General features: G+C 40.0%; 1 protein-coding gene across 3 annotated transcripts in view; it reads right to left on the bottom strand.

The window, feature by feature from the left end:
* ZNRF2 (zinc and ring finger 2) overlaps positions 1-25700 on the bottom strand; it is a 98223-nt gene that overhangs the window by 40719 nt on the left and 31804 nt on the right. For all 3 annotated transcript variants that reach the window (XR_016223002.1, XM_070059696.2, XM_070059697.2), the window contains exon 2: positions 11912-12007. Coding sequence is in view for 2 of the 3 variants with exons in the window: in XM_070059696.2 (XP_069915797.1) it covers positions 11912-12007 (96 nt within the window). In the remaining variant the exon portion in view is untranslated. The remainder of the gene's footprint in view (positions 1-11911; positions 12008-25700) is intronic.

Genomic DNA, 25700 nt, shown 5'->3' with positions numbered 1-25700 from the left:
AAAAAACTCACTTCACCAGTAAAGACACAAATTGAAAGTTATGGGATGGAAAAAGATATACCATGCAAATGGAAAGCAAAAGCCAGCATAAGTAGCCATACTTAGATTAAACAAAACAGACATTAAGACAAAAGCCACAGAGGTGTTAAGGAGCAGTGAGTTAAACTGCCTGCTGGGTGCTAGTTCATCTCCCAGATGCTCCATTTCCTAGCTCCCTGCTAGTGGCCTGGGAAAAGCTGCAGAAGATGGCCCAAGTGTTGGGGTCCCTGCACCCTTGTGAGAGACCTGAATGGAGCTCCTGGCTGCTGGCTTTGACCTGGTCCAGCCCTGGCAGTTGTGACCATCTGAGGAAAGAACCAGTGGAAGGATGATCTCTCTGTCTCTCCCTCTCTCTCTGTAACTGACTTTCAAAGCAATAAATAAAACTTTTATTAAATTATACATATAAATAATTTTTAGAAAGACAAAACCATAAAAACAAAGATCTCTCTATACTGATTCAAGGGATCACTTCAGTAAGAAGAAAATAATAAAATGTAAATATATATAAGCACCCAACACTGGAGCACCCAATTATATAATGCAAACATTAATAGACCTAAAAGGAGAGATATACTTTAATCCAATAGTTGGTAATTTCCATCACTCAATTACTGATACCAGTAGAGATTCAAAACACTTATTTTGTAATCCGGGTTGTAATCCACTATTATGCTGTATTCATTTTAATGCTCAGCTTGTTCTAGCTCCTTTAGATGGGCGCCTTTAGCCTCTCGCTTTCTAAGCACTTCCTTGTGCTTCAGGCTCATCTTGATTTTCCCTGCACAGCCTGAGAACCAGCCACTTGACTCCAGGGGGCCTGATTTCTTTTGCCAGACAAAGATATTTAGAAACCCAGACTTGGATGCTGAAATTCAAAGACTTTTAGCTAATGTCCCTCATATCAAAATAACATTATAAGAAAAAGCCTAGGAACTGGGGGAACACTAAGGAACAGAGTTCACAGATTAAAAGAAAACAAAAGTACCAATCTAGTAAAGTGCTGGGGAACAAGATAGCTGAAATTTCAAAATCAATCTGCCAGACACTGGAAGAAATTTAGCAAATCATAAATATGTAGATGGAAAAATAATGGGACTATGTAGAAGATTTTCCTTTATTATTTTTATTATGTTACTTTAATATATTTAAAATTTTAAGAGCCAAATACAATTCCCCAAAAAGCACAGTCACTGTGTTAATAGTGCCCTCTCTCAGACAAAGCAAGGCCTCCTATGAGGCAAATCTGAGGCAAAAGTGACTTGAATGTGAAAAAAAGTACTTTAAAAAATGTCATGTATGGTATGTGACAAATGATCACTGAAAAGACACTCAAGTCATTTCTTTTTTTTTTTTTTTTGACAGGCAGAGTGGATAGTGAGAGAGAGAGACAGAGAGAAAGGTCTTCCTTTTGCACCACGCTGATCCAAAGGCAGGAGCCAGGTGCTTCTCCTGGTCTCCCATGGGGTGCAGGACCCAAGCACTTGGGCCATCCTCCACTGCCTTCCCGGGCCACAGCAGAGAGCTGGCCTGGAAGAGGGGCAACCGGGAAAGAATCCGGCGCCCCAACCGGGACTAGAACCCGGTGTGCTGGCGCCACTAGGTGGAGGATTAGCCCATTGAGCCACGGCGCCGGCCACAAGTCATTTCTTTAACATTTTTCTTGAACTCAACAAAATAGGCTAAGATTCTTTGCAAAATTTTACTCTCCTCAATTTTGGATAAATCCCCCAAATCATTACATTTTGCAAAGATCAACTTCCTTGGCATATTGTTTACAGCATTTAAATTTTCTTCCTCCCTCTCTTAAGATTTTCTTTCTGTATTTGAGAGTGTATAGACAGAGAGAGGAAGAGACAGAGAAAGGTCTTCCATCCATTGGTACACCCCCCCAAATGACTGCAACGGCTAGAGCTGGGCCGATCCAGAGCCAGAAGCCTCTTCCAAGTCTCCCATGTGGGTACAGGGGCCCAGGGACTTGGGTCATCTTCTACTGCTTTCCCCAGGCCAAAGCAGAGAGGACTGAAAGAGGAGCAGACAGGACTCAAACAGGGGATAACAGCACTGCAGGTGGAGGCTTAGCCACAGCACCAGCCACAGGTCAGGTACTCTTTTATAATGACCCCCAATTTGAGTAACTCCACTGTTAACCCTTGCGTCATTTCCAGCCTTCACTAAACCCAGTTCACCTAAATCTCTTGCCACCCCTGTGTTTCTTGTCTCAATTCAGCACCTAGCCTCTGTACACAGAAGGCACTGTACTCATCTCCAAATTGCTATTTAAACAAATCCTTTTTGTTACATTTTTGTATATTAATACAAGATTAGCCTTCTAAATCCAAAATAAGTTTGAAAACAACTTCATTTTACAGCCCTGATTTATCTTTCCACCTTTAATCCTCTTTTATAATTCTCATTTGCTCCCAAATATACCATACCAGCCTAGTTACTTCTAAGCATGCCTTCTTCTTCATTCTTTCAAGTTCTAAATTAAATGCCTACATAAAAGCTAATTTACTTTTACTTCATATCTATTATTATTAATATACATTAATATATTAGTATTAGATACATATATCTAAAACAACCTTGTAAAAGGGTAACACTGTTCACAAGGAGTCACAGCTTTTCTCCTTAATAGAGGAAATGTAAAAATAAAATTGGAAATGTGTTTTATTAATATTTGTATTAGAATTTCCTTAAAATCAGTTAGCGAACACAACATCTTAGCCAGAGTAAGAGGGGTGGCCAGTGGGAAACAAGTTGTCTCCCTCTGAGGACAAGTTGGGCTGCTTCCCTTGGACTGTATTCTGTTTCGTCTCTTCTGATTTCATCCTACACCCATGCAAGCTTACTTGGTATGTTGGAATGACACAAAAATCAACTTTATGGGGGCTGGTGCTGTGGCAAAGCAGGTACAGCCACCACCTGCAGTGCCAGCATCCCATAAGGGTGCCAGTTGAAGTCCTGGCTGCTCCACTTCCAATCTAGCTCTCTGCTATGGTCTCAGAAAACAGCAGAAGATGGCCCAAGCCCTTGGGCCCCTGCACCTGTGTGGGAGACCCAGAAGAAGCTCCTGGCTTTTGGCTTCAAATTGGCGCAGCTCTGGCCATTGTGGCCAACTGGAGAGTGAACCAGCAGATGGAAGACCCTCCCTCCCGCCTCTCCTTCTCTCTGTAACTCTGACTTTCAAATAAATAATCTTTAAAAAAAAAAAAATTAACCTTATGAAAGTGATAGAAGAAAAAGAAAACCTCAATAAAGGCAAGGTTTATATAAATATCTGTGAAATGATGAGAAATTAAGGATCAGTACATAAAGAATGCTATGTTCTTTCTCAAATGTCATTTACAAAATCAAAAATGGTTATCAGAAACCTGCTTCCTTGAAGTAAATATTTTAACTTCTCTTGTAACAAGTCCTTTTATAATAAACTCTAAGCAAAGAATGTGCCCAACATAAACACATTATCCACAAATAGTCAGCTTTTTATAGCATTTCTTTTTCTCTACAGAATATCAAAGCACCTATGCTGCTACAACAATTAGTTTCTGCTAAAATTCCAGTAGGCAGCCTACTTGTCATCAAATTTAAACTTCTGGTTTCAGCTGTGTATGCCACCACGTTGCACATAAAAAGCAGGACTGTATTTTTTCCATTTAAATTGTCATACCACATGATGACAGGTAGTTCTCTATTATCCTCCAACCCCCAACTCTTTCATGTTGTGGAGAATGATACTGTCAAACAATATTTTTAAGACTACTAACTTGGGCTTAAACAGTTAGGGCATTTAGCATAGACAACTGGACACCCTACTATATGTTTACCTTTCCAAGTCCAAGGTTACTATTTCTCCATGTAGCAGCAGGTCTTGTTTACTCAGCACTCACTACCTATGAAGAACTAGGCATGGTTTCTCATTTGATACTCAAAACAACTCTGAAAATATTCATCAGTTTTAGCCCCACTTTTACTATAGAGAACACCAAGATTTTATAGTTATTAAGTTAAAGAACCAGGATCTGAACTCAGTAAGCTTAAAGTCTGTACAAAGTACTACAATATTTTAAACACAAATTGGTGCTACTTTTGGACAGCTGTGATGACCAAAGGACAGTAACAAGAAATTTAATGCAATACAAAATAGGCTTATAATTTTGGGAATTGGATGAGACTCTAACCATGGTAAAATTTCTTACATAACCATTTCTTACTATTTTTTTAAAAGATTGTATTTATTTGAGAGGTAGAGTTACGGACAATGAAAGGGAGAGAAAGAAAGGTCTTCCATCTGCTGGTTCACTCCCCAGATGGCCGCAATTGCTGGAGCTGCACCAATCCAAAGCCAGGAATCAGGAGCTTCTTCCTGGTCTCCCATGCGGGTATAGGGGCCCAAGGACTTGGGCCATCTTCTACTGCTTTCCCAGGCCACAGCATAAAGCTGGAATGGAAGAGGAGCAGCCAGGACTAGAACCAGCACCCATATAGGATGCCAGCACCACAGGCAGAGGATTAACCTACTGCGACATGGTGCCACCACCCCCCCATTATTTTTTATAAAGTAAAAATTTGCTGAACTTTACTCCACAAAACAATGTCTTCTTAAAGTATTAACACAAATGGAACAGGGTTCAATACTATTTTTTAGATTTTATAGATTACTGTAATATTCTTTTCTTTCTATTGGTTCACAGGGTCCCTAGGTATGGATTCAGTTTTATTTATACAAGTTGAGATCATCTGAGAATGTCTAATTTTCAGCAATTCTAGAAGCTTCTCTTCCATTTGCCCTCATGTATTGCCTCTCCCCAATTTCATTCTTATTCTATTGGTGTTACACATAAGGTGGATGCCTTCCTTTCAGGCTCCATGTCACCTACCTTGCTCTCATTTTTCATTATTCTGCTACATTCAGTATCATTTCCTCAGACCTTATACTTCAGTAATTCTCCTCTCAGGTGTATGGAATTTGTGTTTACCCTGTTGAGATTTTAATTAAAAATTATTTTTTTAATTTGAAAGGCAGAGTTAGGAGAGAGACAAGAGATCTTCCATCCACTGGCTCACTGCCCAAATGGCAGCCAACAGCCTAGTGAGGCCAGCAGCCCAGAGCTGCTTCTGGGTCTCCCAAGTGGGTGCAGAAGCCCAAGGACTTAGGTCATCTTTCGCTGCTTTCCCAGGCACTATACCAGGGAGCTGTACCAGAAGTGGGGCAGCCAGGATTCAAACTGGCACCCATATAGGATCCCAGCACTGCAGGTGGAGACTTAACCCTCTATGTCACAGTACTGGCCCCCAGACTTTAAGACCAATGACTAATGTCTGAAAAGCTTTATTTAAGTATTCTTCAAATCTTTACTCAGGGTCTTATTTTTCCCTTTGTTTCCTATTCTCTTTTATAACTTTCATGATTTGAAAGTAAACATATTACAGTCACTTTCACGACTCTTGAGGTAGTGACTTTAATTATACTTGCTGACTCTGAATTTTTCATCACAGCTATCCCTTTTATATAGAGCGAATGTATGTGTGTATATACAATTTTTTTTAAAGCTTTATTTATTTGAGAGCACAGTTACAGCCAGAGAGAGAGGTCTTTCATCCACTGGCTCACTCCCCATACAGCCACAATGGCAGGAACTGCATCAATCCAAAGCAAGGAGCCAAGAGCTTCTTCTGGGTCTCCCAAGAGGGTGAAGGGGCCAAGTACTTGGGCCATCTTTGTCTGCTTTCCCAGGCCACTAGCAGGGAGCTGGATCAGATGTGGAGCAGCCAGAACACAAACAGATGCCCATATGGGACGCCAGCGCCACAGACAGATGCTTAATCTAGTACACCATAGCACAGACCCCAACAGAGTATATTTTCCTATAGGAATCTCATAAGGGTTTTAGAACAGTTTTTTTTTTTTTTTAAGATTTTTTTTATTTGAAGGACAGTTATTCAGAGAAAGGGGGAGAGACAGAAAGAGAAATCTTCCATCTTCTGGTTTACTCTCCAAAGGACTGCAAAGGCTGGAGCTGGGCCAGATCAAAGCCAGGAGCCAGGAGGTTCTTCTGGATCTCCCATGTTGGTGCAGGGGCCCAAGCACCTGGGTCATCTTCTACTGCTTTCCCAGGACATTAGCAGAGAGCTGGATCAGAAGTAGAGCAGGCAGGACTCAACCCAGCGCCTACATGGGATTCCAGGAGCAGGCAGAGACCTAACCTACTACGCCATTAGTCCAGCTCCTGCTTTTGTTTTTGAGAAGCTCTTCTGGGATATCACCTGTTTTGAGACTTTTATAATGTAAGGGATTTGATACTTTCTATTGCATTTTTCACTCTAAAGATAACAGCCATACTTTCAGTTAAAAAAAAAAAACACTCCTCATTAACTCCTCATTTGAATGCTTTCTCATCATGTAATCTTTATGAAGTCAGTTTAAACCTACAATTAGGGATCCACATTTAGGTTAAATCTCAACCACAGAAAACAGCAATGCAAATAAATTCACATACACATCAAATCAGATACAGTGCCCTTGCACAGAAGGCAAAGTTCACACATGCCCAGGCAAATGCTAACTACCTTCTTTCTTAAAACTCTGCTTGGTGGTTGCCAAGATTTTTTTTTCTTTTTTTTAAACTTCAGTTATTAGGGGCATGCCAATTTCAGAAAACATTCTGTTTTCAGAAAGATAAGAGGGAGAGGGTGTTAAAACCAAGAAAATGTAGAATATAAGGCAGAGAGTTAAGTGTATAACTTAAAATGAGAACCTCAACGATCTGCAAGACCAGATGGTACCCAGAGAGGGGGAGAGACACTGTCTACTGCAAACACGCAATGTGGGAATCCAGATCATTAGAACTATAACAGGGCTGCCTGCGCACAAGGGGACCCATCAAGGCCAACTGCCAGATACCATCATATTGGCAGCATCTGGGTGAGCCTGACAAGATCAAATTCTCCCAAGGACAGCATTTAAGTTGGGGTCTTTTTGTCTCATTTTCACTACAGAACAAGTGGCCTTCAGTTTCATTCAATCTTTCTTCAAATATGTTTACAGAGTAATAGTGAAATCCTGCTCAGTGCAGAGTTGGTTTGCTCATGATTTTGAATAGCATTGCTCTGATTCAACATTTGAGTTTAAAATTCAACTCTAGGAAGACAACTTCAGGTTGTACCTCCTCCAGATACACATGCACACATAATCATAGAACAAAGAGCTTTTAAATATATATATCTTATGGCTTTTAATCTCAAAGTCTAAAGTAAAAACTGACATTGGTATGATGTAAGACACACCATGATACAGCAAAGTTTAAAGACCAAGGTGGCAAATTAAATAACATTTAATTCATTTTTTTCTTTTTGTTCGCCACTCTTAAACATTTTAGAGGATGAGGAACAAGGAAAAGACTCTAAATTCATTAATTTTATATAAGGTTCATAGACAACACAAGGAATTACTAGGTCCATAAACCAAACAATGAAGTACACAGAAGAGATAAAATTACTTGAAATAGGTAGTTCCTGACTTAAAAAGCAATACATATTGATGAAAACTCATTGTGGCACTAAAAAATTTTCCATCCTGCCAAAATATCACCTGCAACAAACAGCTTTATCCACTTAGCTAGTCAAGTCTCTTCTTTAGGTACCAGGATTTGCATATTCTGACCAATCTATGGATTAAAAATAAGTAATCTATGGGCTAGTCTGAAAACAAAATCAATATTTAAAACATTTTCCCTGTCAGAATACGTTTGAAATTAAATCACCAATTTATATTGAAATCTCTGAACTCATTCTATTTGGTAGTTTGTCTACAAACATAACCAGGGTGAAAAGAGTAGCCCAAACTACTGTCCTTGCTAAATATTCATAGATCATTAAATCAATATGCAAAAAACAAAAATTTCAGACATGGCTACCTTAGGAAAAGTTACAAAAGGTGTAAGTTAGTAAATTATGCTGAAAAAACTTTTCTTATTTGAGCATTTATACAATTTAGAGGCCCAATCTGATACATATTTTTATGCAATCAACATTTAGGAATTCAAATATGAAATTGTATGGGGTCCACATAATGAAAAAGACTCAGGTTCAGATATTCTGACTCACTTATTCTAAAATTTATAATAATCCCAGATGACTTTCTTACGCATTACAGAGGCCAGTTTTCATACAGGCTCATCATCTGTGATAAGTGGTATTTTGGGGGCTCTGCCTTTAAAACACAGTAGTTTTAGAATTCCCTGAGCCTAAGTTGGAAAGCACATTGCCAACCTACCAACCCTTTGTAATCCTCCAAATCAATCCACTCAAAATGCTTTTCTTAATTACTTATTCATTTATTTCAAAAGCAGACAGAGAGGTTTCCTATCCGTTGGTTCATCCCCCAACGGGCCCACAACAGCCAGGGCTGGGCTAGAACAAAGCCAGGAGTCAGAAACCCCATCCGAGTCTCCCGTGTGGGTGGCAGGCTATCATCTGACTCCTTCACCAATGTAGGCAAACAGGAAGCTGGCATCCAGCACTCTGATATGGGATGTGGGCTGTACCACACTGCCTTCCACACAGCTCCTTCCTTCATTTGCCTATAGCTGGCCACGGTCTAAGGACTAGGCTTTTTTTTTTTTTAATTTTTCTGAAAGAGTTACAGAAAGTGGATCATCTTCCATTCTTTTCCCAGGCCATTAGCAGGGAGGTAGATTGGAAGTGGAGCATCCAGGACATGAACTGGTACCCATATGGGATGCAAGCATCTAGACACGGCTTTACCTGCTATGCCACAAGGCCAGCGCCAGGGCTAGTTTAAAAAAAAAAAAAAAGTCTATTTATTTGAATGGCAGAGACTCGGGGGAAGAGGAAGGAGTAAAGAGAGTGGGGAGAGGGGGAGAGAGAGAGAGAGGAGAGACAAGAGAAGGGGGGGCGAGGGGACAGAGGGAGGGAGGGAAAGGGAGAGAGGCAAAAAGTATGAGAGAGAGAGAGAGATTGATCTTACATCCACTGGTTCACCCTACAAATGGTGGCAACAGTCAAGACAGACCAAGACTGAAGCGAGGAGCCTGGAACTCCACCCAGATCTCTAACATGGGTGGCAGGGGCCCAAGCACTTGGACCATCTTCTGCTGCTTTCCCAGGTGCATTAGCTGGGAGTTGGATCCAAAGTGGAACAGCTGGGACTTGAATCAGCACTCATATGGAATGCTGGCACAGCAGGCAGCAGCTTAATCTACTGGTAACTTAGCACCACTGGTACCAAAGGGCTTACTTTTAAAACTTCAAAAACTAGATATAATTTTTATGAAGTTATTTTTGTTTCTAATTGTGAATGTTTATAGACAGTTAACATATATTTAAAAGATCAGAGTCTAGGGAGCCAGCATTGTGGCACAGCAGATTAAACTACCACTTGGGACATGTACACCCCATATCAGAGTACCAGTTTGAGTCCTGGCTCTACTACATTTCCAACCCAGCTTCTTGCTAAAACATGACTCCGAAGGCAGCAGATGATGGCACAAGTACTTCCCAGTCCTGGTTGTTGAGAACATTTAGAGAGTGAACTAATGGATGGAAGATCTCTAATTTCTGAACTGGAATGCTATCAAATTTAAAATTTCAATCTGGTTTACAGCATCTCCAAGCAGATTATATACTGATTCTTTAAGACATCAAACAAGTGATTAACAGAAAAGTTTAGTGGCTTAAGCAAAGTTAAATCAGGAAATTAAAAAATTGTCAAAAACACCTAAGACTGTATTCTAGATTATGTTACACAAAAAGTAACTGGACAGAATATGATAAAAAAAATTGCTATATTACAACATCAAAGGAAATATATGTGCATTTTAAAAATTCAAGGCCAGAGGCTTAAGATTTAAGGACACCGTAAAGACACTGTATTGACATAATTGCTACATGGCATTTTCACATATTCATTGGCAAATGAATGGGGAACGTGCTCTAACAGTGTGACCAAAAAGACTATAGTGCGTGTGTGTGTGCATAAGATTCCTAAATCATTCTGTAAAATGTTAGCCACAGTAACATGCACATTTCAATGTTAAATTCCACCTTTCTCTATGATTCTGTTACTAGAGGATAAAACTCCAATTAAGAAAGCATTATATTTTCATTTAATACCCTCCTTTCTTTTTTTTTTAAAGATTTATTTATTTATTCGAAAGTCAGAATTACAGAGAGAGAGGAGTGGGAGGGAGGGAGGGGGGAGAGGGGGAGGGGGGGAGAGAGAGAGAGAGAGAGAGAGAGAGAGGGAGGGAGGGAGGGAGGGGTAGGTAGGTCTTCCATCCCATGGTTCACTTCCCAATTGGCCACAATGGCAGGAGCTGCGCCGATCCGAAACCAGGAGCCAGGAGCTTCTTCCAGATCTCCCATATGGATGCAGGGGCCCAAAGACTTGGGCCATCTTTATTGCTTTCCCAGGCCACAGCAGAGAGCTGGATTGGAAGTAGAGCAGCCAGGTCTCGAACCAGTGCTCATATGGGATGCCGGCACTTCGGGCCAGGGCATTAACCCACTGTGCCACAGTGCCGGCCCCTATTACCTTTCTTTAATCAATAAATCTCAGCTCAAAGAAATCAGTGATTATTAGTATACTGTAACACAACACCTAAATATGTAACAGGTGTTCAAATGGTATCTGGTGAATTAATTCAATCTTTCAATTGGCATCATTTTTTTACTGATTCTCTTCCTATTCATTTTATTTCAAATCAAATTTTACATCTAAAAAATCTGAAATTTCTCTTAAGCTTTTGAAATCTGTTCTCTGCTTATAAAATTCTTTGCAAACCTTACATTTTTCCTTTATTTTATTCTATGTATTAGTCATGAGAGAATTTTTTCACTTTGTTTTTCCCAAGTCTATTCCAAAGTGTACTGAGAGTACTACACTGAAAACTTCCCCAGGGGTCTTGAACATCTAGACTCTGGTCAGGAAAGAATGGGACAGACAGATCTAACACACACACCAGTAAGGCTCCAGGGCTCACAACCTGAAATATACAATTTGTCTACAGGAAGAAACACAGAGAAATACGGAAGCTTCCACAGAACTTGGGTCTCTCTTCATTTCTTGACTTTTCCCCCATCATCCATCTACTATATTTACTGAATAAACCTTTACTTTCTCTCTTCCTAAATACGTACCCTTCATTTCCTATATACTCTTAGACAAAAAGAAAAAAGTTGCATTTTCAACCACATGCGCTTATTTTTGAAAACGACAATCACCAGCATTATTTTTATTCAGGTCTAAACTAAAAGGCTGTATTTCAATGCAGTAGTTCTCAAAGTGTGGTCCAAAGAATCTTGTGGAATAGGGGAGGTAGGGGAGTCTTTGAGATCCTTTTCCTTAAAGAGTTACAAACTCTTTTCATAATACTGCTGAGACATCATTTGCTTTTTTCATTCCCATTCTAGACGACACATGCCATGCATATTACAACAAACAGAAAGCAGAAACAGAGGTGAGAATTCCTTGTCATCAAGCCAGACAGTAAAAACTTTGTAAAATATAAGACAATGCTACTCCTGTCATTAAATGTTTTGCCTTAGAAAATTTACTCAATTTTCATTTAAAACATGTCAATATATCTGGTTTTAAATGAATCGATAAAATCTTAATTTCTAATATGACAAAGCTAGCTATTAGATAAACAAAAACTCTTTGAAGTCCTCAATAATTTTTTTAAAGTATAAAGGAGTCCTGAGACCAAAAGTTGAGAACCATTGCTTTAATGGAGTAGTAAAGACAGAAGAAACAGTCTTTCCTGACTTTCAAATTACACTTGAAACATAAAATTCATAAAACGTAAGGAAATTCTAACTTAATATTATTTTAAAGCATCAGACTTACCATTATAGGTTATTCTTGGCTTTGTTAAGCACATCACAAGATGCAAATCCATTTCATCTGATGGTACAAATTTTGAGCATACAGGGCACTTAAATCCTAAATGGTAAAGAAAACACAGGTTACTTGAGCATTCTGAATATCCATCTGTGATCTTTAAAGATCATGGATGAGCAAACAAACTTCAAACTCCAATATTAAACTTACAGTGACATATTTTGCAACTCAAACTGGGGAGAGTCTGTGACTATAATACCTGACTTTTCATTCGTTCATAAACATCAATCCCATCTTCAAATAAAACAAATTCAATTGAGGAAGGTATAATCTAACAATGTTAAACTCCCAAATCACCTTCTAATGAGTACTAATCCACTAATTCCCCACTTATTTCTAATTTTGTATGTCACCTTAAACTTATGATTTTTATATAACAGCTTAATTTTTCTGACTACTCTTTAGGAAATTACATCCCCAGATTTAGTATAGTACACTTTGAGAAATAAGATTTTATAGCTTGACATAAGGTTAGAAACTATTCTAGTTCATCAATCTTTCAAAAATTTATCTTATGAGGAATGTAAAGCCTTTCCCAACAGCAAAAACAGGTCTAGAATCTAAGATCCTAATATCTTCTTTAGCAGTCTCTGCCACACCAGGCTACTTAAGTCACAATGCAATAGAAAACAGCATCAAACCAGGGCAGACTCTGTTGTTAATTTTGACACTTTAGCTCGTTTCCGGCAATGTTCAATCTGCAGTATTAAGCATCTGCATGAAGTACTCCACTGAAAGTAAACTGGCATAGCCGAGGACAGATGGCTTTGTATTTCGCTCTCTGCAGCCCTCTCACTGAAGGGAGCCGTCCAGCCCTGGCTCCCTTGCTGCTCAGCCAGTGCTCATCTACAGGAGTGCCTGGTTTCCCTGGATCCCACTGTTCCTCCCCTGCCCCCTTCCACAGCAGCGTGAACACTGCTGGACACCTGACCCAGGCTAGGTACAAAGCAAAAGTGGAACACAAAGATGTGCTGGGCCAATCAGTTTTTCTTGAAAATATGACTAAGAAACAGCAGCAGACTAGACTGGCTAGTTAGTAAAAGCTGAAGCAGAATGGTCCTATGTTGGTAAAGAGACTGGCGTATCTATGATGGCTCAGGTGTAAGCTGAACTTAGCAGAGAACAGAAACCACAGCACAGGCAAGCACAGGAAAGTGGTTCACAAAGCAGGAAGCAGATGTGTGGAGAGCAGCAGAAGCACTGAGCCTGCTTTGGCTGGTCTCCAGCCCTGCACAGGTGTACTCGCACAGGAACAGTGCTCCCTTGGCTGGGACGCAAAACTCACTGCAATCAAATGAGTCAAGAATCGGCAGGAAGGTTTTGGCAGGGTGACTTACCCAGGTATAGAACTTCCTAAATGAAATATATGATTTTGAATGCTTATCTTTCAAACTGTATCAAATGCATTTTAAAATAAAGGAATAAAAGCATCTTTACTTCAATTTCTTGAAAACTACCAAAATGAAAAAGGAAAGATGATTCATCCAAAATGAAACTACAGATGACTATAATCACCAAACACAGACTACCCCATACAGTAAAATTTGATTAACCAGGAAGAAGATCAAGAAATTTCAAGCGAAGCCAGATTTCAGTATCAAATTTCCTTGGAACTTGAAAAACTTGCATCCCTGGAGTTAAACAGGGTATACAAGAGGGAACCAGCCAGTCAATTTTTTAGCCACTAAGCAGAATCATCTGAGTCCTAGCATCCTCAAACCTAGAATCCTCAAACACAGTGCAACACTGTGACCCTAAAAAGCTGAGTGCCACTCAACTCCCCACAAAGCACAGCCCAAGAAGAAAAAAATACATTATGAATAAGGAACCACATGGTTTTCTAGTTAAATAAAGTGAATTAAACAGAGGCACTTCTCTCTCCCACTAAAATAATAAAATAAAAATGACATAAAGAAGAGTTTGAGAAGTGGCAGCAGCTAATGAGAAGAAAACAGATGAAATTAACAAGACTGAGAAAACAGACTAAGTGCTAACAAAAGTTAAGCCAATTCTCACTACCTAATACTCCTAGGACTTAGGAACCTACAATTCCACGGATGCCCAAGACAATGGTGATGCATGAGACTAAAGTCAAGATGGATTCAAAGACTGAAGAAAAACCAGACCCCCAGAGTCCCAGTCCATGACGTACTGTCACACAACTGACACTAGAGCAAATGGAGGTTTACTGTAGAAAAAGAACCAGAGAAGGTTCAGAACAGAGGACACCAGGCAGGGCAATGGGCAAGAAAGCCAATGGGAATCATTAAAAATCTATATATCAAAAAGGTCCCAGGGCTGGCATTGTGGTGTAGCAGGTAATGCCGCCACCAGAAGTGCCAGCATCCCATAAGGGTGCAGGTTCAAGTCGCAGCTACTCCACTTCCGATCCAGCTCTCTGCTGTGACCTGGGAAAGCAGTAGAGGATGACTCAAGTCCTTGGGCCCCTGCACCTGTGTGGGAGACCCGGAAGAAGCTCCTGGCTTTGGATCGGCGCAGCTCTGGCCGTTGTGGCCAGGTGGGGAATGAACCAACAGATGGAAGACTTCTCTCTCTGCCTCTCATTCTCTCTGTAACTCTTTCAAATAAGTAAATAAATCTCTTTAAAAAAAAAAAAAAAAAAAAGTCCCTCTACACAGCCTCCATCTCTAGACCCATCTCCACAAGAGGATATAGATTCTTCTCTTAAACCATAAGATCACACAGCACGAAGCACCAAGATCCTCGCCTAACCTTGCACATAAAGCTTTCCATCAGCATTTTAGGGCCTGTTTCTTAAGCATCACGAAACAAAAGGGAAAAAAAAATTTCATGGAAAAACATACAAGACATAAATTTAAAAGGGAAATTTTAAACATTTGGCAGACATATAAAAAACATGGGCTGGTGCTGTGGTGTAGTAGGTTAAGTCTCCGCCTGCAACGTCAGCATCCAATATTGGCACCAGTTCAAGATCCAGCTGCCCTATTTCCAATCCAGCTCCCTGCAATGTGCCTGGGAAAGCAGCAGAAGATGGCCCAAGTGCTTAGTTCCCTACACCCATGTGAGACCTGGAAGAAGCCCCAGGCTCCTGACTTCAGTCTGGCCCACACCAGCCTTTGCAGCCATCTGGGAAGCGAACCAGCAGATGGAAGATCTCTCTCTCTCTCTGTCCCTCCTCCTCTCCTCCTCTCTTTGTAACACTGCCTTTCAAATAAGTAAAAATAAATAAATAAATAAATAAATAAATAAATAAATAAATTTTATATATATATATATAAAAAACACAAGGATAACATCATTTATAAAGTATTCTTACAATTGAGGAAAATAAAACCAAATACTACTAGGAAAAAAATGGGCAAAAGTTCTAAAAGAGACATTTTCCCCAAGTAATATGCAAACGATCCATAATTTAAAACTGTAGTGTTTGAATAAAAGAACCCTTCAATTTCTTTATATTTTCTTTTTTAAAAAATGTTTTATTTGAAAGGTAGAGAGGGAGAGAGAGAGATCAATCCAGTCTACTCCTACCCCTTTCATTCCCCCAAGTGTTCACAATAGCTGAGGCTGAGCCAGTGGAAGCCAAGAGCCAGGAACTCAGTCAGGATCTGCAGAAGCCAACTAGTTGGAGCCATCACCCATTGCCTCCAAGAGTGTGCCTCAGCAGGAAGGTATAAAAGGGCTCAGAGCTGGACTCAAAGCCAAGCACTTTGATAAAGGATGCAGCCATCCCAAGTAGCGTCTTAACCACTATGCCTAACACCCCTTTCTTTGTATTTCTTTATTCCTGTTTTAATGGCTATAGGAGAAAGGAGAGAGAAATCTCTGTTTAGTTTACTGTGTTCAACTAGAAAGCCAGGAAGTGCTCATACAAATAGGCTGTTCTCCCTCCCTAGGCTCTACTCCATCTCACCAATGACAGTTTCTCATCCCAAGTCCACAAAGACTAAAACGCTTAAGAACACATCTTAAGTGGTGGGCAAACAGGTAATTTCAACACTGCTGATATGGTACAGTTTTCTTTATGGAAGAGTGATTTGGCAGTATCTCACCAAGCTATACATTTCTCTTCTGATCAAGTACAAGAAACTCTCCTGAAGCTATGTTCTCAGCAACACCCACACCCACACCCACACCCACACACACACTTACTGTGGCATTATTTGAAATAGCACAATATAGGAAATCATTTAAGTGACCACATACGAGAGATCTGGAGAATGACCCAAGAAGCATCACCTACACAATGGAGTACTGTGCAGCCATGAAGAAGAAATGAGGGGGTCAGCACTGTGGCACAGTGGGTGGTCACTGCCTGAGGCACCAGCATTCCATACAGACACTGGTTTGAGGCCCAGCTATACCACTTCCAATCTAGCTCCCTGCTAATACACCTAGAAAAGCAGTGGATGGCAGCCCAAGTGCTGGGCCCCTGCACCTACATAGGTGACCCAGAGGAAGCTCCTGGCTTTGGACGGGCCCAGCTCCAGCCGCTGTGGCCATTTGAGGAGTGAACCAACAGATGGGAAGATCTCTGTCTCTCCCTGTAATTCTGCCTTTCAAATAAATCTTTAAAAAAAAAATAAGAAGAAAGATAGAAATGAGGAGTATCTCTGCAGCAATATGCAGATTCTATCAAGGTTCAAAGGACAATCTTCAGTGCATACACTGTGTTGGCTGCCGTGCAAGAAAGAAGAGTAAACAAGGATGCAGGTATATGTGGCTATCACAGCAAGAAAACTAGAAAGGATAAACTTGAGCTGCAGCTTTCACACAGATAATGTGTTGTAACACACAGGGAAGAAGATAATCCTTTTAATAAATTTGATTTTTGAACAATGTTAATTTACAGACTCAAAAATAAATCAACAAGGATGAGGGGAAAATGCCTACCTAAAGTTGATATAAAAAGAAACACATTAACATAACTACGTATAAAATAAATAGCCAGAAAGAAACACATACCTCCCTCCACTGAAAGGGCCTAGAAGCAATGACACTCCAGTAGCAGGAAGCTGCCCAGATCTTAGATCTCCGAGTATCATCCCCCCAAGCAAATAAAGCACAACTCGTTAGAGAAATGGCTGATTCTAGGTTTGGAGCAAGGAAAGTATAAGGTGAGTCCAGGATAGCTTGCAAGCCTAAGAAATGGTCACGGACACACTCATAAACATGAGTCGGCTTCAAAGGGCTCCTGTTGGCCAAATTTGGACAATCTGTGAATCAAAATGAGTAATGACATTGTAGACTATAATATACTAAATTTAAAAAAGAAGACAAAAGTGCACGTAGATAATGACATATTCTGAAAGCTTCAACCCAAGATCACGTAATTAACAGAAAAGGGTACTTCTACAATGAAAATACTGGCTGATGTCACCTTAAACAAATATTCAAACTTAATATCACAAAAGGACAAAATGACACTATGTGATCACGGACGTGATGCACTGAGCACATGACATGCACGATGTATGAGTATACTTACCAATTTGAACTTAACCATGAGCAAATCTGGAGAAAGTCTCCAATATCTATGACAGGTATCAAAACAAATACACAGCCGGTGCCGCAGCTCACTAGGCTAACCCTCCGCGGCGCCGGTACCCCGGGTTCTAGTCCCAGTCGGGGCGCCAGGTTCTGTCCCGGTTGCTCCTCTTCCAGTCCAGCTCTCTGCTGTGGCCCGGGAGTGCAGTGGAGGATGGCCCAAGTCCTTGGGTCCCTGCACCCGCATGGGAGACCAGGAGGAAGCACTTGGCTCCTGGCTTCGGATAGGTGCAGCGCGCCGGCCGCAGCAGCCATTAAGGGGGTGACCAACAGAAAAGGAAGACCTTTCTCTCTGTCTCTCTCTCTCTCTCACAGTCTAACTCTGCCTGTCAAAAAAAAAAAAAAAAAAAAATACACAGACACAGAGACCATGATAAAAGTCAATGCAGGAAACAAGAAAATTTCAACATAACCTCTGCCATTCTATAATTATCACAAATCTTATTAATTACTAAAGATTTCTATCTATTTGGAATTTTTGTTCTTTTTATTTATCTGATTTTGTTTCTACTTATTTGTTTTGGCTTCCATCTTCTATGTTAGAGGCTTTTTCCAAATGTCCTCAATTAGCCCAGTAACTGAAGATGATACTGCATCCATCAAACAAAAACAGGAGGCTATCAAACAGTAACAGCAAACCAGAAGAAAACTCTTAAAAAATAAAATTTGGTAGAAATTAAAAGTTCAAATAGCCAGTTGGGATATTAACTTGAAGTAATAATGATGTTAAATAAGAAAATTAACATCTACTATGTACCAGAAAACTATCTCAGCACATTGGATGAATTAACGTGCATGTATTTACATCTTTTGAATTTAACTTGTATAATAAGGTTGTATAGCTAGAAACTGACAAAACCAGAATTCTGGCTCTAGAAACCTAACTCCTTAACCATTACTCTACATAGCCTTTTAAATCTCCCAGGAAGTAGAACCACAAGTCAAATAAAATAGATTAATCATAGGATTGTTCCAGGTGGTCTAATATCCAACCAATTATAAACACAGAATTCAGAAAACAGAAGAAACTATCAAAGAAATAATATATTTTCCCAAACTGAAGTTCACGAATATATGGACTGGAAGAACATAAGTAAAACAAGTTAAAAGAAATAGTTACACCAAAGTCTGTTACTCTGAGGTAACAGGGCATTTAGGATAGAGAATAAAGGCTACAAGTTTTCCAAAATGAAAAGAAGAGCAAAGTGAAACATCAAAATATCTCCCTGGACTTTCTTTCATCTTTCATGACATTAATATCTTTGGAGAGTCTAGAATCAACTGTTTCAGAATCAGAATGGCATTTTTCTGCTCAACAGCACTTGAAGCTATAAAACCAATGTAACATTTATTCCAAAATTCTGAAAGAAAACTTATTTCACTTAGAGTACATAACCAGAGTATTACATATTCACACTTGATATTTTTTCCCAGACACACAAGGCATCAAAACCTCCCTTCTTATACAGTCTCAAGAAGCTTCCACTTCACCAAAACAAGGAAACAAAACCAAATTCCTCTTGGAAACAAATTTGAAGGGAAGTCCACATACAGTAACTGTGACAGGTCCAGAAGTGACTAGAGAGTAGAGGACAGAAGGAAAGGAAGGAGGGAAGAAAGTCTAGGAGGTGTCCACAGAATAACAGATGTTACTTGTGTGACACAGGGCGGAATAAATGCAGGGTTCTTCAGAACTCATGGGGAGAGGGAGCACAAGAAGTCTATATCTGCAAATATTCAAGGACTCAAGATTCAACCAGAGTTGAATCAAAAGACAATTCAGAAATGATCAAGCTGTGGTTAAGTAATTATATTAATATCCATACATAGTACACACAACATGATTCTCTTTAATTGCAGAAATATATGTAAATAAAAATATGCTATCTAAAGAAAAAGAAAGAATGAATGTAAACACTGTAGAGATTATCTCTACAACACAGTATATAAATATTACAAATGTTCACAATGTGAAAATGGGACTGACCTAACACTGGGATGGGAGCAACGTGATCCTGTCGGTATACTGGCAGTCAACAGCAGAGATGAGCCTGATCATCATCTTCTCTTTTAAGCATATGCAGCAATAATGAAACCAGTGTCATCTCTCTTCCCTCTTCTACCCTAAAGAGCTGTATTTACTTACATATTTCTAGAGAGAAAGGTGTTCATTCCCAAATGCTTGCAACATTAGGTCTGGGTCAAGCCAACGCTGGGAGCAGAGCTAGAACCTAAGCCAGGCACTTCGAAAGAGATGTGGGCATCTGAACCCCTGCACCAAAAACCTGTCCCTAAGGATCCCTTAGACTATCACCAAGATCCTGCTGAAGTGTCACCCTTCTCTGGAAGTCTCTCTCTAAACGCTCCACCCCAAAGCAGACTTAATCATTCCTTCCCTTTGTATTTCTTCATACATATTTCCACCAAGACAATGTGGCAATTATGTATTTATACTTTTACCTACTTTTTAGCCTTTGCAGTCTAGTGAAAATATGGATTTTGAGTCCTAAAGACCTGGTTACAAATATCCCAGTTCCATGATAAGCTTTTGTGATCTGGGCACTGCAAGCCCCCAGGCCTGACTTCTCAGTACTTACACTGGCACCCTGGTGAGGATAAAGACTACAATGTATACGAAGGGCATGAAGTACAATAGGTAGTTAGTAAACAATGGCTATCATTTACCAAGTTTCCCCTTCTCAATTTTCAGACAATGCACTTAGTCTTAAAACAGTACCAACCAAAAAATAGGTACTCTTCAATAATAAAATCCAGACTCCCACCAACTAAAGGAAAATTTTCCCCAACAACTAAACGAGACATACCTGCTACATCAAAGCTACTTTAAACATCTTCAACATAATAAATGTGAATACTTTTCCACTGCTGATGACTAAGGCCAAAAGGTTCTTCTTTATATCTCCAGTGGTCCAACCCTTCTCAGTATTTCTAATTGTTTTCTTCCTAGGGACCAATAACAAGCAAAAAAGATGACCCTAAACTTGAGTCTGCTGAAGACATTTATTGGCAAGAAAAATAAAGGTGAGATTTGAGGGGCTTTTAATGGTAGAAAAATCACTTCTACAAGAAGAATCTGCTGGAGCTGACAGAATATGAAAGCTCCAGATGCTACTTTAGGATTGGCACTTCAAGTCATCATTCTACCACTCCAAGTGGTCATCAAAACACAACTTGCTTAGTTACAAGAACTCCCTGACGGTGAAGAAGACAACAGAGAAAGAAGATATCCTCTCACCAACACCATGATCCAAAAACAAAGAAAAATGACCAAGTACTACATTGTGCTGGCTAGACAGATGTCAGTCTCTTCTATGTTAACCTTTTTCATAAATCAAATATTCCACCCCTTCCCCTTCACCGATTATCCATGTTCTCTACCTGAAGCCGATGCTCCTTGTTCCCTTTCTTTTACTGCCCTTAAAACAAACATCTATGCTGTGTGATCTCAGCCAGGCACTCTAAGTTAAAGGATCTCTAGAAGGAAAGGATCAGAGGCTTAGGTATTCCTGAGGTATACAGGCACAGAATGTGACAGCAATGAATGACAGAGGAATGTGTCCAGGAGACTTAGAGCAGGTGGCCTCCCTCTGCTCTACCAAGGAATACGTCGTCTAACGACAATAAAAAAACAGTAGCTGCCATTTCCTATCTTCAGTAATGGAAATAAAGCATAGTAATAGGAGCTGGCACACTCTCTTGGTTTAAATTGTTCACTTAGAGAACAAACGGAGAGAAACACAAAGTGACAGGACTCAGCTCTTCCAGTTCTTAAGCTGCTGGAGCCCCTCCCAGTGCCGCTCTTGATGCTCTTTCGCATCACTGCACACATGCAGGCCATCCTTCCCACATGGGGCTTTTCAGTCACCTATCGTCATTATCCTTCTACAAATCTGGTGTATTTCCCTCCAACAGCATGTCCTTCACACCTCTCTGCATCTGCTCCTGATTAAGCAAAGACTGTTTTTCTCTTCATGGTAAAAAATCTACTTCTATTCCTTCAAGCCCAGATCAATTCTACCTCAATGAAACCTTTAAGAAAACTCAAAACCAAAATGTCCTTGTATATTCCTTTTACTGATAATTTTCATTTGCTGTAACAATGAGAGCATTTCTTACATGTACATCTCCTGAATGTGATAGTATCTGTGGAGCAGAAATTGATGCTCTTCTTCTATATATTCCATTCTGCCCAAGCATGCAGTTAACATCCAATAAATATCTAAATGGATGCATAAATGAATATATCATTAGCGTGAGTTTAACAGAGGCAAAAGTGGCACAATTAAAGACAAAATGGGAAATTCTAATTACTGCTAGTTGCAACCACAGTTAGTAGGGCTCAAAGCATTGCTTATGGGAATACAATGCACCTTTTCTTCCAATTCAGTTTAAAGGTAAAATTGCTTCTAACACACCACTACCACAACCACCAGAAGGGAAATATAACCAAGCTCCATAAGCCATAAGCTAAGAAGTCTGATGGTTATGTGATGCATTATACACAATAGAAGGTCTGGAGTCTAAACTGAGAAGACTCCCCATTTGCTTGTGGAAAATACATATGGGACTAGCTATTAAGAAAAATTTCTCCAGAAAACATGCTAACCTGAATAACCACAGCAGGCTCAGATGCACACTCCTACCTTCTCTAAACTATCATGACTTTTTAATGGGTAAAATTTCTGCTACCAGGGCTAAGTGCTGTGGCACAGCAGGTTAAGCTACGCCTGCAGCACCAGCATCTCATGTAAAAAGGTGCCAGTTTAGGTCCTGGCGGCTCCACTGCCAATCCAGCTCCCTGCTGGTGAGCCTGGGAAGGCAGCAGAGGATGGCCTTGCACCCATGTGGGAGATTTAGAGGAAGCTCCCAGCCCTGCCTTTGGTCTGGTCCAGGTCCAGTCATTACGGCCATTCGGGGGAGAGAACCTGTGGATGGAAGGCCTCTGTCTCTCCCTCTCTATCTCAGCCTTTCAAACGAATAGAAAAAGTCATTAAAAATAAAAATGATGATGTATAAGCCCAATCTAATGCATGCATTTAAGAAAAATGAAGCAATCACTCTCACTGTCCCCACATCTGTAGGGAGGGGAGTTACCCTGTGGAGCTAAGCCTAGATCAGCCAAGCCCTGCTGGCCTACAGATACATGAGTTACAATAAATGATGGTTACTTTTAAAAAATTCTGCTACTGTGGTAAAGATGCCGAAGGGGCAGAGAAGCAGCAGCTAAGTGAAACCTCGTCTGTTTAAAAATGACAGGGTTAGGGGCCAGCACTGTGGCTCAGTGAGTTAATGCCCTGGCCTGAAGCACCAGCATCCCATATGGGCGCCGGTTCTAGTCCCGGCTGCTCCTCTTCCAATCCAGCTCTCTGCTGTGGCCTGGGAAAGCAGTGGAAGATGGCCCAAGTCCTTAGGACCCTGCACCAGTGTGGGAGACCCAGAAGAAGCTCCTGGCTCCTGGCTTCAGATTGGCACAGTTCTGACCGTTGCAGCCAATTGGGGAGTGAACCATCAGATGGAAGACCTCTCTCTCTCTGCCTCTCCTTTTTCTGTGTAACTCTTTCAAATAAAAATAAATAAATCTTTTTAAAAAATGACAGGGTTAAACTATACCTTAGCAAAATTCAAATGGCAGAATAGCAAATATCCTAACACAATATAGAATACATTCTAAAACAAGGTAGAATACATGCCAACCTTGTTCAACCAGACTACCATTTACATTACCTAATTCTCTAATAATCCATTAAAAGCAGTCCTTAATGAACACACAAAATTAGTATCAGTAATACCAACTGGCACAGACGTGCTTTAAAAGCTTAGTTTATGTCAGAACTGTATTTTAAGTGCATTAGAAAAACTCATAATTCCCTTCTACCTACCCATTTGTTGACAATCCTTTTACTTTATTTTTTTTCAGGCATTTTTTGGTAAAACTACTATTTTTAATGGGAAGCCAAAGAGGAAATGAGTGAAGCAATTTCAAGTAAAAATTATGATCTATTTTGGTAGTCCTAATGCCAACTTGTATGCCTATTATGAATCATATTTGAATAAATGAAAGGTACTCCAAATTTCTTCACATTAGTATCAACATGCTGGAATGACACATTAAATATCCTACAATGATTCTTTAAATATGCACTAAAGGTTTCCTTATATTTTTAAGTAATTTCCTTTCCTTCTTTTAGTTCCTCATAAAAACAAACACAGAACAGAAATTTTAATGGTATTAGACATTTTAAAAGCCATACTATACACCTAGCAACTCCCCTAGTGTTGCCCAAAAACAGCTACTTCTCCATGTTCACTGTAATTACTCCCACAACATTCAGACTCAACTCTAGGAGAATGTAAGTGGTCCTTAAGGGGGCCCGGCAGGGGTGGGGGTGGGGGTGGGGCACAACTTTAATCTCCCTTTATATATGAGGAAACTTGGGGTGGTAAAATTCCTGCCCCGTCCTGAAACTAGTCGACATGCAGCCAGAACTGCAGCCCACACATCTGTTTACCAGACCTCTCTCATGAGCAGGCAGGTTAAAATACCTTATAGACAAAAAAGCTACAACCATCACAAAAAGTCTATGTACCACAAAACCATATAAAAAATTACACCAGGAGCAAACTCTGGACAATCTCTAACAAATGTACTTCCCATATTTGGAAAACAATTCAGAAACCCAGAAGAGATTAAGTATTGAAGATCAAATAATTCGTCCTTGCCCAATTGGAAATAATTTTACATCCACTGTTTAAGTCATAAAATTCAAGAACAGCGTGCATACATTTTATGCCTTTAGCATGTTCACAATCCTAAAAATAGCACTGCAAAGATGACCACCTTTTTGCTTTTGTTTCTTACTTAGTACGCATATCCTTTTATTGTCTTCTAGCCTATCAATCAACTTTGTCTCCCTCACCTCCCACTCCCAAAAACATCCCATTAGCTTTATTTCTCATCCTATACCCTTGCTTGTTTGTTGTCCAGATACTTTAAATATACATAACTTGCAAATCCTACAGATTACAGTAACTACAAATGATCTTAATGGTGTGCCAAACTGACAGAGAATGTGTGCCTGTCATTGTAATTTATGTGTGCCCGATAATGAAAATTACAACTTGATTAGAAAATAAAGGTCACCCTGAGCAGCATGGTTATTTCCCTAGGAAAATGAACAAATAATATAACGTCTCTCCTGAATTTGCACGAGTGTATTAAAAATGTACCCATCTTACAGAAGAATGTCAAACAGGAGACACAACTGCTCTTATCGAATACCTGATGATAGGAGCAGTAACAAATGACTATTCAAAAACACAGAGAAACTCAAGTACAGTAGTCTGGGACAAGTCAGGTCCACGGAAAACTAACTGAAATCCACGTGGCATTACCAACAAGGTGGTCTTGATTTATAATAAAAGTGTGAAAGTAAGCCAATAACAGAACAAGGACCCATGGGTTTCACTAACAGAAACGGGACTTGTAAAATCTATTATTGCACCCTGAACACTCTCTGCCACGAGAAACCTCAAAGTGGCCAGCGAAGCAGGGCACAGAATGACCACCAGAGACACAGAGGTGAAGGAGCTCTTACTTCTTCAATGAAGTGAAAAACAACCTCATTCCAGAAGAGGAGGAAGATGCTTCACTGCCAAGGTCTCTGCTCTTAGGGGTAATTTTAGAAACTTAACTACACATCCAAGGAACCCAGTGGTAGTCAGTCTATTTGTTTATTTTTTATCAATGGGGCCATAGCCTCTGCTCTGGGGATTTTCTCTCAGTGGAGTGTGTGGGGGAGAAGTAATAGCACCTGCTGTGGGAATGCACACACTAGATAGAGAAATGCCCCTTTCAGGCACAGCTTCTCACCAAGACACTACAAAGCTACCTAACACCCACTAGCCTGCAGAGCTAGCTAAGTCTAACAAGAGCAATGCATGAGTTTCCCATGGTGTGTAGATTACTGAGTCAGATGAAGAGATAAAAATGTTACCTACTTCACAGTATCATTACAATGAACTCTAACCACTGCCATTACTATTTACATTCATTGGCTTAAAGCAAAACTCTATGAAAAATCTGTACCAGCCACAGTTAAAACTCCCAATTAAGCTCAATACCCAAGAATAATTTGTTTCTAAACACCCATTTCCAATTCTCTTCAGTTACATAAAATATTATGAC

The sequence above is a fragment of the Oryctolagus cuniculus genome, chromosome 16, assembly GCF_051225735.1.
Source record: "Oryctolagus cuniculus isolate XC-2025 breed Fujian yellow rabbit chromosome 16, ASM5122573v1, whole genome shotgun sequence".
Taxonomy (NCBI): Eukaryota; Metazoa; Chordata; class Mammalia; order Lagomorpha; family Leporidae; genus Oryctolagus; species Oryctolagus cuniculus.
The sequence above is the reverse complement of the archived record's forward strand: the minus strand, read 5'-3'. Positions and strand labels throughout refer to the sequence as shown.